The sequence below is a fragment of the Dromaius novaehollandiae genome, chromosome 3 (genome assembly GCF_036370855.1).
Source record: "Dromaius novaehollandiae isolate bDroNov1 chromosome 3, bDroNov1.hap1, whole genome shotgun sequence".
NCBI lineage: Eukaryota > Metazoa > Chordata > Aves > Casuariiformes > Dromaiidae > Dromaius > Dromaius novaehollandiae.
The window spans coordinates 36,177,512-36,190,866 of NC_088100.1; the positions used below are offsets into that span (position 1 = coordinate 36,177,512).

Sequence of the window (13,355 nt, forward strand, 5' to 3'; positions counted from 1 at the left end):
ATTTGACCGAAACTCATCCCAGCCCCCTTCTGAGTCAATAGAAAGAAATGGACATTGTAGTCCATGATTCAGCTGACATCTAATGTTTGGTAGATGAATGCCAGTCAAAATGTCTCAGGATTAAATCAGAATAATAAAAATACTCTCATGCACAAATTTCTATATTGTCAGGCAGTTGGGCAGGAGTTATGTGCATCAGATCCTCTTTGAGTCTAACCCTGTGTGTAAAAGTGTAATCTCAGTTTTGTATATTGTAGGCTAGATATTTCATAGGTACTACCTCTTCCTCCTTTTTCTTATAACCTGCATAAATAAAAGCTTGTGGAATTATAACAGAAAGTGCTAAGTGCAATGGCAACCCTTTTTATATGTCTTTTTCTTTCTTCCCAGATGTCTGCTGTTCTGAACAGAGAAAATGAAAAATAGCTCTTACGCTATTGCAAATGCAAATGCAAATGCAAAAAATTGCCATGTTGTCACATTTGTTTCTAAACATGTCTCCACTACAGAATGGCTATCATTCTGATTACTTGCTAACATGTTTTACCCTTGCTTCTTACCTAGTGCAGTGGGAGTCTGTATTGACTGTAAAATTCTTTGAAGTAAAGGTTTTCTTATAGAAAAACAAACCTTACAGAAGAGAATGGAATCTGTTGTCATTATCTTCTGTATACATCTAATCTTACAGTGTTATGTAAGGACTGACATTTAAATAAAGCACTGTAAAGTATCTACCCATACCATCATAGCTAATAGTATGTTGCCTCTTATTAGTAGAGAGTTTTATTTGTTTCTCCGTTTTCTGCAAATTATGTCTAATCTATCTTCTGTTGCTTTTGTAGTGTAGAGGTTTTCATTGCATCAGATGCTGAAGTGTTATCTTTCTTTCCTGATGGTACTGCTTTATTTCTGAACAGGAACAAAGAAGTTATTGCATAATTCCCTGAACATCCTAAACCAGATGATTCATTGTTTAGAATTGCAGATTATGATCGAAAGGGCTAATATATACTTGAAACATATTTCTGTCATCATAATTACATACAAAATAATGCCATTGCAAACACATTATAGTCTACTCTGGTAAGAGTGTGAAGCTGAATAATGAAGAATCATGATGACAAAATTTTTACCTTTGATTAAATACAGGGCTATGACACAGAAGAACAAAAGCTCAAACGAGAAGATACTGACATTCTCGCTAGTGATTCTCACACACTCTTTTCAAGTTGGTATACCTCTTGCTCCAGATCAGCTAAACACAAGATACATCAATTGTGACAACATTTTTCATATTTGTTTTCAGGCATCTCCAGCTCTTAGGCAAATTGAGATGCATTAAAATATAAAGCAGATGTCTAATGAATTCTATCAAATGGTAGTTTTCCAAATGAAAAGTTATTTTTCATGCTTGCTCAAATTGTTATCGATGCTGTAGCCATCCAATAAGAGCAGGGCCTGTATGTTCTACAGTAATGTAGTTTATTTACTCAATAATTGATTGAAGCCTGTGCTTTTGGAGTTTGTTAGCATAGCAAGCTTAGCAGACCATTGACTTATCTGTAATTATTCAGCATATAGATTGGTTAAATCCTAATGCATGACCCCTAATGTGATTAAACACCTGCACTGATTTGATGTTTAATTATTAATAAAAGCATCTAATTATTCTGCTTGACCTTTTGCCATGAATGTATCCTTTCACTGTTCTTTAGATCAAAAGGCATCTTTTAAAAGCAGAGATCAAAAGAATTTATGTGCAACTGGTAGAATCAGAACCCTTCCTGATGTACAAACTGCTTATTTGAAATCAAAGCTTGATTTTACTGTTGGTTCACTCAAGATTATGTACAGTGCTAATCACCCACTGTTTGGATATTAAAATGGAGATTGTATCTTATTTTTTATTTATTGGGCATAACTATCATACACACATGCATGAACGCATGTGTACACACATTGTTCATACAGTATAAAGCTGATCTGTTAGATCATGTAATCACTGTGAATATTCTGTGCATAAAGTTGACATACGTGTACGAAAAGCTAAAGTGTTTTTCTACAGACCAGAATCACACATCTCAAAGTGAATCTGCAGTTGATTGTGCCCAGGCTTTGCTGCTTTCTTATGAATAATGAAGTCCTTAGAGACTCTGCTCTGTTTAGGGAGGAAGAATCAGCTTTTTTACACCTTGAAAATATTGAGGCACTTCAATTTACTTTAAAAATGAACCTAAAAACTGTAAAAAGTGTTCCGTGGCTGGTATTCTAAAAGATGGATACAGTAAGTTTGAGAGATGTTCCTCTTAGCTACTACGAGCTCCAAATCCAAGAGAGAACTACGCATCTAAAACTAAATTTAGGCAGATCTTGGACGTTTAGGTACAAAATAATAAGCTGAAACAACCCCCCCCCCCCCCCCCCCAGGCAACTGTATAATATTAGAAGGCCTTAAACTTGCTAGATACCTCTGAGTAAATCCACACCTGCTGGTAGGACTGGTACACTCAGAAAAATCAGTCAGAGCAGCTTTCTTTTTCAGAATGGTAATAATGTTGCTTTTGCTTAATTCTGCTTTTTAATTTCAACTCTCTGGACGACTGGTACATAAAACACAGGTTTGCAGGTAAAAGCTCCAATGTCTCTCAGTCTTTTCTTCTTTCAGCCATAATTCAAAAGGTCATTTGAAAATATGGAAATTTCTTTCAACATAATGAAAGTCCAGTTCTGAAAATTATCTGCATCACTTACATATTCTGTTACGGTAGGTGAAACTGAACCTTATTGAGATTGATAGACTCAGCTACTATCCTTTGAAGATAGTTGCTGAGGAGAAATGCACAGAAAATGCTAAACAGAGAGTCTAAGTGCTGATATGTCACTATAGTAAAAGGCTGGAGAATGTTTTGTTTTGCTATTTTTTCCCTGGGGCTTGACTGAGAAAGAAGTAGTGCTGTCAGAATGAAAACAGTCTTAAATTAATCAGTCTAATTTGTTTTTATCATTTGAAGTCTAAAATGAAAGCTCCAATGTGTTAACAGTTTTCTGTAGTTACGATGGTAAGTTTATTTTTCAAATTATAAAACTAAAAGACACTACATCAGAAATTTACCACTAGGTATCTCGACAAAAATAGGTAGATTTTTTGGAATAAATTAATTTAAGGTGTCAAAAATAAAGCTGTTCAGATTATCCAAGAACAAAAAATGAGGATGAGAATTTAAAGGTATGTATTTTTTCACGAATACCTCTTAGTTTTACTTAGATTGATCCTCCTGTACTATAGAGAGTGCATTTCTGGCCAAGACTGTCTTAACACAAACTATACAGCAAGGTTTGCGTGAAAAATATAATTTTATCTCTAATAATAATTTCCTAAGTTGACTGGTGAGCTCTGATCAGAAGTCTTCAGCTAAAAAGGAGCATGTATTTCCAACATGCAATTAAACAACTACTGTTTTGAAGTTTTAAAGTCTAATTGTTCTTAGGATATCCCAAACCAAGAAATGTTTAAAAAGATCTAAATTAACCAATAAAATAGTTCAAGGGACCTTCATAACAGTAAAAATAATGTGGACTTGAAACCGAGCATATGCCAGTGTAAAAATGTCAGGGGTCATTCTAGGTGACTAAAATGATGATGATTTTTGAATCCAAGTGTCACCTGAATTTTTTGTATAAAAATAATGGCAAAATTAAAAGTGTGATCAACAATTCAGGAGTGACAAAATGTGGAAAAACCAGCTCCTCCCCTTCGATCTGTCTATCAAGTCTTTCCACCTGCGATCTTCACTGCGGCCCTGCTTGTCCCATTTGCTCACACAGCTGGGCTCCCCTCCGTTTTTGGAGACAGGCATCTTCTGAAAAGCTCCTCTGCTTTGTATCCCAGACCAAGCTGATTCCTGTCTTTTGCAGAAATGAAAATGGGAACAACCTCTGCGCGAGGAAAAGGTGGGACATCACTGCAGGTCGCCCCTGGAGCACCACACTGCTCCCGGTGTCTTCCTGTAACAGCTGATGAATGTGGTATCTGTGTTTATTTTCACTCCAAATCTTTCAGGGGATGCGCAGGGCTCAAACTCGAGCCTGAGAGGTCCCTCTTAGCCCTGTGGATCGCGGCGGCTTGTGGGCCCGGCTGCTGCAAGCAGGAGGACTCACCAAACTGCCTTGACGCTGCGCAACGGTTGGGGCTCGTCCCGCCTCAGTCTCGCGCGCGGCCTCGCGCCGCCTGCTAGGGGCAGCGCGCGCCCGGCTGCGCGGGGCGCTGCCGCGGGCATGGAGCCGGGAGGTGGCCCCCGTGGCGGGGGTCCTGCCGCAGGTGGGTTGGAGCCCCAGCCCGGCGCGGCGTCCAGCGGGCTCGGGCAAGCTCGCCCTCCCCGCGGCCGGCTGCGGCGCAGGCGGGAGGAGAGGTCGCGGGTGCTCGGCGGGGAGGCCGCGGCCGCCGCCTGAGGCGGCTTTGCCCCGCCGCCATTTCAGGGCTGGCTGTGGTGGGCTGCTTCCGCCGGCCGTAGCTGCTGCTCCGTTTGGGGACATTATTCATGTCTGTAAACAGTGCTGCTTTGCGTAAAGGTCTGGTAGTTGCCTGGAACAGTAAAGGCAAATCTGGCAAGAGACATGGGCATCTTTCTGAAAAGCAGGGTACTGCCTGGCTGTTTTTGTAGCATAGGTCATCAAGGTCTCCTGTAGCGGTTTTATTTCTGATGGGCTGTGGCTTGCCCTTTCTGTGGGCCTTTCATCCAGGATAGATTGATTTAGCTCTGAGGTTTAGTTCTGGTTTAAATCAGCATGCAAGCAACTTTGCTTTAAAGAGTTGGTTTTTGTCTTCTTTTGCAGGAGTACTTCTTGAATATTTTCAGGGTAATTTCCTGAGGAAAGGGTCAGTGTAATTGGCTTATTTGTTTGATTAAAAAAAGAAAAGGCCTTCACATAAAAGCTGATCCTCTTACTATTTTATTAATGAAGAAGATAGACTATGAATAAGTAAATACTTGTATAACTTCACTACATTTATTCAGAGTCTTAATTTTCTTTTTTTAATATGTTTTAAAAAAATGAAGAGTTTTTCTTATTTGTCTGATGAATTACAAAATGTCAGTTGTCAAGTTGTATTGGCTAGATCCCAGAAGGCAATTCATGTTTTTAATGCTCTGCTTGTTAAAATATGGGTACATTAATGGTGCAGATACAACAGAAAAAAATATCAAAGCATATTTTTACCTAAAACTGATTATTTCTAACGTCAGTGAACTGAAATGATTCTTTCTGATAACCTCGTCCTTAAGAATGTAGAAATAATAGAGCTCAGCCTCTTACACATTTTTCATTGACTGAGGGAGAAAAGTAGTTTTTCTTTTCATTTCTGATCAATTTTTTATTTTGAATAAACTAGCTATTGAGCTGAATTAAAATGAAATAAATAACTTGCAGAAGGAGTTACAAGGGTAAAAAAAAAAATACTTTTCTACAGACTTGGATGCAAATGCTTGGCAAGTCAGTTCTGTAGTCCACTTTCTTTTACAACTTCTAGTGCTTCATAAACTAACATTCAAGCAGTACATATTTAATTGTGGTTATAGTTCACTAGATACTGTACACTTTTTAGAGTACTAGATTCCTAGTATTCTTACTGTTCTCTCTCAGCCTTGGCTGATCTTCCTTTCTTTTGACCAGTCTTACCTTTCATTCTGCCAGTATGCAATTTCTGTAAGAAAGCCAAGAGTTGGGGTTTTAGAATACAACAGATGCTTTCTGGTAAGTTATCTGAAGTAACCTTGTTTACTGAAAGATACTGACTGATCTTGAAGATTGAAAAACTTCTGGAAATGGAAAGATTCAGATAAAGGTTGCACTTGCAAAATTGAGAAGTATAATGTTATGTGAGTCAATGTATTTTAACATGAGAAGAGGAGAGATGCAAAATGATTAGTGTGTAATGCCTCAAACTGTTCATGGTTGCTTTTTTTTTTTTTTTTTTTTTTTTTTTTTTTTTTCCCCTGGTACTCTGAAGTTCTAGAGGCAGGAATTAATGTAGTAGTTACAATATGTAAAACTAGGAGGTACTGTTTTTTTGTTGTTGCACCTTGGCAGTATATAAAGACTGGGAATATTTCTGGAGTCCACAATGTCAACTGAAAATTTATAGTTCATTTAATTAGGTGTTAGCACATGTGAAACTATGTAAATAATTAAGGGTCTGACTTTTATGGGCTGTCTTGTAAAGCTGTAGTGAAAAGTATAACCTCAGTTTCCAAGCCAAAGGCAGGTACAACCAGTTAATTAAGTGGTTACAGCTTTGTTTTGGGAGACAAAAAAATTTTATACTAAATAAGAATAGATAAATTTGCACCACTGAGTTATACTTTAATTTCTAAACAGCAAAGTTTATAGAATAACTTCCCTCATGTGTACATATGTGTGTGTATATAGCAATGAGAATAGGGTTTTTTTTGTTGTTTTTTGTTTTTTTTTTATTTTAAAAGGTGGTGGTAATAGTCCGTGCTGCCAAATTCATTAGATATCAGTGTGACACAGCAAAAGAAGTCTGTTGGAGGGGAAAAGAGAGCATGAAAGGAAGAACAGCTGGTAGGGAGAACATATACATAATTTAAAACTGATCAGAAATCTCAAGCTTACGTTAAGGTTTTTTACTTGGCCTGTTCTAATGGGAATAAAACAGAAGTAGAATCCTTTTATCTTTCCAAGCTCCTGTAGTGCATAAGCTGTCCTTGCCATCAAGACTATAATTTTTCTTTAATAATTAAAGTTGACAGAGTTGAACTCTTGAGTAACTTTGGATTCTTGCATGTAAAATCTGATATAGTATTTCTCTCCTGATCATGTCACTACAACAGCATGTTAGAAGACAGATAGTTTAAAAAAAAAGAAAAAAAAACTGTCAGCTGAATCTGACCAAAAAGAAAAGTGCCAGAACTGTCAAAACCTGGGAAGATTTTAATCTAAGCATATAATATGGAAGTATCGATACACTTGTTGCTGAGAAGGAAGTTTTCTTTGGTAGCTTAAGATGGGAGTTTACACATTTTTCAATACAGTAAAACTGAATTTTTCCTTGGAGAGTATGTCCATGTTACATATCTCTTAATATTATGAGTGTATGTTGTTTAAAAATGACACTATAGAGTAGCCTCAGTTTAATATACATTTTTACAATAAAAGCTATTTAATTACGGCACAAGGCATATTTTATTTCATCTTGATTATGCAACTGTCTCATTACCATTATTTATTATGTACATAAAAGACAGTATTATCATAGGCATACCAATTATATCAGGTTTATTTAAGTGTTGTTTAATGTTGTAGCCATATGTGTCTACAATTTAGTTTTGTTAGAGCACTTGCATTATTTTGTGTTCCACTGTAGGTGAGTATCTTGGTTGCTAGTATGTAATTCAGAATGAGATTACAAAGATGTGGGTAATTTTTCACCTTTATCTGCAGTATGTAATTGACAGACTGGCTAAAGTAAAAATCATGCCAACTAAACAGCTTTTCCTGTTATGTTTGTGCCATTAAAGTGACAGATCACACAGTTTAGTAGGAAGACCAGTTTCTTGATATTTTTGTTGCATACTGTTATTTAGAACTGTTTAAAGGTTTTAGATATGCAGCAGGAGTGAATGACGATTTGTTTCTTTCCTGACAAATCCTTTAATATGTTCCATCTATTTCAAATATAGAGGAAAGCACTTGAGTGACTTGGAAATTGAGAAACAGGCTATTTTGTAACTTACTCTATTATTTTTTTGATATATTCAATCTTAGATGATAAAGATCCAAATAAGGAATAAACATCCTGTTGTAAACAGTAAGATTTTATCTATCTCATTTGAAGATTTTTTTTCAATTATTGTCCATAAGCTATGTGGGCAAATGTGGTCATCATGCCTAAGGTGTGCAGTCCTGCATTGGAATGAGTGACTATTCCTCAGATATTGAATTATTTCAAACAAGTTTAGGTTTTGGCTCTATTTTGAGATGCCATATCATTTTAAAATACAATATAACTCTGTTTTTATAAAAACACTCACTTAACTCCCCTCTCCCATCATTCTGTGATTTCCTTGTTTCCAAAGTCAGTCAAAGAAGTATAGGTAGCATTCAGAAAGATAAATAATTTAAAATTTGCCTTCTTCAGCCATAAACACCTCTTGAAGGACTTCTTTAAATTATTGAGTTGAGGATTTATCTCTGCCAGCTGACTAGCTAGGTGCAGCACCCACTTTTGCGGGAAGGACCTGGTAGAGGAACCCAAACCTGGGTGACAGGCACCACAGAACTTGGGCCGGAGGGCCGGGAGGGCCACGGTCACTGAGGCTTTTTCTCAGAGAGCAGTCCATTTTGACCTGGCTGCAGACTTACGTTTAACTCTTTCTGAGTCGATCCTACTTGGGATGCTGATTCTCCTGGTTTATCTGTACAAATGCAAAGGATAACAGGTAGGTCATCCCTGCACTTCTGTTAAAGACAGAGAATTACTGTTCCACCTGTCTGCCTGTTGTTGATGCTAGTTCAGTTCTGTCCTGAGAACAAAACCCAGATAACATCCAGGAAGACTTTTTTTCTCATGCTACTTGGTGTTGTGTGCAGCAATGAAAGTGACTGCTGTGCGTGCAGGAGGTGAATCTGAGCTGCGCTGATCAATTGTGTGTAGTTAACAGTGAAAAAAGAATCAGTGAGGAGGTAAGAGGTGGAAAGGCGTCTTCTGACAGCCAAGAGAGCATTAGGGAAGGAAGAGAAGCTTTCTAAAGGCTTTTGTGCCAGTAGAGGGCTTGGGAAGTTTTCTTGTTATTTGCAGTTGGATGCATGGATGACCTCAACTGTCACACTTTGACGATGTGGTATCAGTAGGAAAGTGGAGCCCACTAACTAGCAAGGTGCGTAGACAGCCATCTGTGGTGTTGCCCTTGTTCAGCAGCTAGCTGATATGAACAAGGACGCGTGACTTTCTGACAGATCTTTACTAAATTTCAGAGCTTTCACTTCAGTTTCCAGCACATGCAAATCTATGTGCCTTGCAAATATTCCTATTCATGGTCAAATTTCATATTTTCAAATTAGGCTATTTTAATTTTTTTTTTTTTTTTACAGGTAAAGCGAATCAAATCAAAAAGTAAAACAGGATACTTTGTAGCTTTTTAAATGACATCAACGAATGGTTTAAATTTATGTGCAAATTTCATGGCTATAATGGATGTTTGGAGTTTTCTAATGACTTTAATGAATGACTTGAGTCATTTTGTACCAATAATGTGACATCTTCCACCTTTGGTATGATGCTAAATATGCAAAGTTTCAAGCTGAAAAGAAAACTAAGGAAAAAGGTGATCAGCTGAAAATAGCGTGTGTGTAACGTAAAGAGGAAATAAATCCTGATAATTAGAAAATAACAATGTCAAAAACAAGTTAAAACTTAACAGAAATGTAGTTTGCTGTAATTAATCGTTTAATACGAGCTTGTATGTTAAGGGCCATCGCAAAACAGCAGGACCTGACAGATTGGTGGAGGAGGGCAGTGTTTATGACTCAGATATATTTTGATTCTTTCTGTTATCCTGTGTCTCTCTGAGATCCTTCAAGAGATCTTATACCATCTCTTAGTTCCCCTTGGTTATCTAACACTGAGCTGTACAGGATGGTTTAGGATTCCTTTGTAATTGCTTCAGCAGCTGGATGACTAACTTTGCCTCAACAGCCTTTCACAGCTGGGACCTGAATGGGATTGTGGGTCCTCTGTACCCACTTGCTCTATGAAAGCAGGAAGGCTGGAAATAGAGGGTCTCTTTCCTGTGTCAGGAATCTGGAGACCTAGTTTCGTTACACAGCTAGTTTAGCTGATCCTGCCCCCGAGCACACTTCTGGTACGGGTTGTGCATTGAGGTTTTACATAGGGCACCTGTCACCAGATGGTGTTGGTGGTGAGAGTGCTGCTTCCCACTCCTAACAGGGCTCCCAGGTGATTAGGGACTCTCTCCTTAACACCAAGTAAAAATACAAATGCAGCTTTGTTAGCAAGTAGTTATTCTCACTGAGTAATTCCAGTAATTGAGTAAAAATACACAGGCAGCTCGGGTTCCAGATGTGTTTTGGCTGACAATTCCTGATCCTTCCAGTTCCTGTTGGGTAAATTCTGGCATTAGCAGCTGGGATTGAACTGGTGACTTCTCTCTTGACACAGGATCATTCCTAAAGCAGAATGTTCTGTTTTGGTTCAAAACCTTTTTTCTACCTAATCATTGGTGTCATTTCTATGGTGACATGAGAATTATTACTGATAAAACTCTGAAGCTGCCAATATGCTCTTAGCGGAATGCATTCGCATTTGGTGATCTTCAGTGCAGCACTTCCGCAGAGCAACAGATTAACAGAATAAGAGTACCTCCTTAAACTTATTCGGTATAAGGAACTCCTACTGCCAAAGCAAATCTACACAAGGTGTTAGAGGGAGGCTTTTCCCTCTTTAAGTCGAAAATTCATTTCTTAGCTATATGTTGTAAGTGTTAAGGTCGAATGCTATTTAATGTATCGATAACTGTGATTTAAACCATGGTATCTTACCTGATTTTGCTTTATGTGATTTATTCATGATATATCTTCTTGAGGAAATGGCACTTTGACATCTTTAGAGAGAAAGAACCTTTCACTTATTGTACGTCTGTGTTGTATTATTAGCATATGTGCTAAGTTTTATGATCTGATTGAAATACAGTAGTCCCCTCTAAAACAAAGAGTGTCTCTCTCTAGTTCAGTAAAAAGTAGTGAAAAAATATTACTGAAGCAGCATTTCAAACTCTAACCTTTTAAAATTTAACTGAGCTGTAGAAGTTCAGTCTGAATTACTACCATTGCAGTTCCTTTTAATGTTTGTCTAATTGTTAGGATATTTTTATTGGGGCTTTTTTGAATCTAAGTCTCTGGACTTTTTGTTCATAAAATCTGAGAGCTTGGAATATTCAGAAGAACTTCCTAGTTTCTTGGACTTTACTTCAAATAATGTAGAGGTGTCTTTCCAATAGTGGGTTTTTGTATGCTGTATGGATGTCATTTTTTTAAGCCAATGAAAAGTTGTGGGCTGGAATATAAATGTGAAATGCATGGTGGTTAAAGCAGCAACGGTCAACAGCTAACTTTGTCACTTCTCTGTAATAGCGCGTTCGGTAAGTAGAAATAAACACAGCATGTTGGAAAAGGACGAGTTGATGATGGTTCTCTAATCATATGAAGCAGCTGGACACTCACAAAGTCTTAACATTAAATATTATTTCCTGACTCATACCAGAATGTAATTTGAGGGAAAAATTCTAATACTGAAAAAGCATTTTATAAAGCACCATGTGAGTCTGTCCTTTTTAAAAGGAGATGAATTGGAAAGCTTCCCAAAGTAGATTCTTGAAATGTCAAAATGATAAACCAGCACTGAAAGCCACTTGCAAGACAGCTTTCTGCCTTCCTTAATTTGTGGCTCTGCTCTACAAAGCAACTTTGTGAGAATGGACTTTGACATATGCTATATGAATGATACGTAGCTGAAATGTCTGTTAAAAAGGTGAGATAATTTGGAGAACACCTTTCACGTTCAAAGCCGAAGATTTTGTATGCTTTACTGTTACTACTTGTTACTCTTTCAGTGTGGCTCCATATGTTTCATTCACAGCTTTGAAGGCAGCTGAATTACTTGCATGGTTCTGTATTTGTAAAATGTTTCCCTTGATGTATAAGGCAAAAATAACCAAAACAAAACAAAAACAAAAAAAACTTGCATCAGTTTTTCAAGAGAGGTGTTGATTCTTTGGAGCTTAGAGAATTAACTTACGTTAAAATATTTTTTAACTGAAATTCTTAGATATGAGTGAAAAAGTTGTATGAAATAAATTTTCAAGTAAGAAATCATACAAAGAATATAATGTATTTAACATATAAGTGCTTTAGGCAGCGGGTATTGATAGTATAGTTCAGTTTATACTTTTTTACTCAGTTTTAACTCTTTCATTGATCTTTATTAATGGAAGGCAGATTTCACCATGCATAACTTATTTCATTATTTGTTCTCTATTTTCTACCAAACTATTATCCCATCAAAAGTAAGTTATATGAATATCTTCAGTTGTGTGTTTTTAAACATTTTACTCATGTTAATGCTGCTCATTGTAATCGTTTAGAAAACAACACAGTCCCAGCAAGTAATCATTATTCATAAGTATATTTCTACGTCTTCCATAAAATACTGTCTAAATTTAAACTCTACATTTGCTGTAAAATTGACTTAAATAATCAGCTGATATATGGAAAGGTATTACATTCAATTTAAGTCTTCTATTAAAAGACTTGAGTGTGCAGCATTGTCTTACATATTCCTGCTTTGTTAAATCATCCTAATTTCAGATGATATGTCTGGCAGAGGATATGCTCTGTAAAGACACTTGTGAAATGTGTAACTGCTCAAGAACTGATTATAAAAAATCTTGCTTTTGTTACAGTAGTCAGTTAACTCAGTTAAAAAGGACTTCATCAAGAATGACAAAACTTGTATGTTCTTGGCATACAGGCTGCCATGTGTGTGTTGTATAGATTTATGGCTCTTTTATTGTGTCCAAAAAATAATTCTCACATTTCAGAGAAGAGTAGAAGAAAAACAGAGGGAAGAATGCAAGAATGACAATGCCAGAACTTTCCAAATTTCCTAAGCTTGTTTTCTGTTTTCAAGCTGAGTGTAATTTACATCATGTTTTAGCTTTTAAGGTGAAGTATTTTAACTGTGTAGGACTCATTAATATTAAAGTATGCTGCATAGCTGCAGTGTGCTGTTGCTTTGAAATCTTCATCTTCAGTTTTTATATCTGGTCTTATTCTCTGGCTCCCAAGAGGTCTGCTAGGTTCTGGGATTATGCCCTTGCCTCTCCTGTTGTGGCTGGTGGCTCAAAAGGAAACTTCTTGTACAGCTCTGGGTCAGTGTCTGCAGTGAAGCCTTCCTTGGGGTAGATCTGTGCCTTCAGTCAAACTTTTTGGCTGGGTTGCCAAACAGGATGGTTTTCATGTGTTTCAGTCCATGCTTGCAGTTGTTATTTCAAGAGTTACTATTAACTCTGACCCTTAGCTGTTTAACACAGCCTCAAATGTAGTGCACAGTATGCACATGAAAAAGTTGTAGTGATTTCCTTCAGCTACTTGTGTATAAAGTAAGCCTGTATTTAAGCAATTTTGCTGTGCTGAAATCTGAACTGAAATTATTGATCAATATGGAAATGGCTTTGTGTGGTTGAGGAAGACAGCATTTTCACTGGTGTCTTAGGCTAATTGTTTCTACACTGGCACAGAGCAGGAATGTAGTGTTTCAG

General features: G+C 37.1%; 1 protein-coding gene and 1 long non-coding RNA gene across 6 annotated transcripts in view; both read left to right on the forward strand.

Annotated features, from left to right (window-relative positions):
- Window positions 1-1,676, forward strand: part of LOC112995838 (uncharacterized) — a 54,274-nt gene extending 52,598 nt beyond the window's left edge. For both annotated transcript variants that reach the window (XR_003262261.2, XR_010388253.1), the window contains exon 5: window positions 391-1,676. This is a non-coding gene — a long non-coding RNA (uncharacterized LOC112995838). The remainder of the gene's footprint in view (window positions 1-390) is intronic.
- Window positions 1,677-4,105: 2,429 nt separating this feature from the next.
- MEI4 (meiotic double-stranded break formation protein 4) overlaps window positions 4,106-13,355 on the forward strand; it is a 128,565-nt gene continuing 119,315 nt past the window's right edge. For 2 of the 4 annotated variants that reach the window (XM_064508693.1, XM_064508695.1), the window contains exon 1: window positions 4,106-4,318. In XM_064508693.1, the coding sequence (XP_064364763.1) occupies window positions 4,276-4,318 (43 nt within the window). In that variant the 5' untranslated portion in view covers window positions 4,106-4,275. The remainder of the gene's footprint in view (window positions 4,319-13,355) is intronic. The other 2 variants (XM_064508694.1, XM_026121124.2) reach the window with 2 other exon arrangements.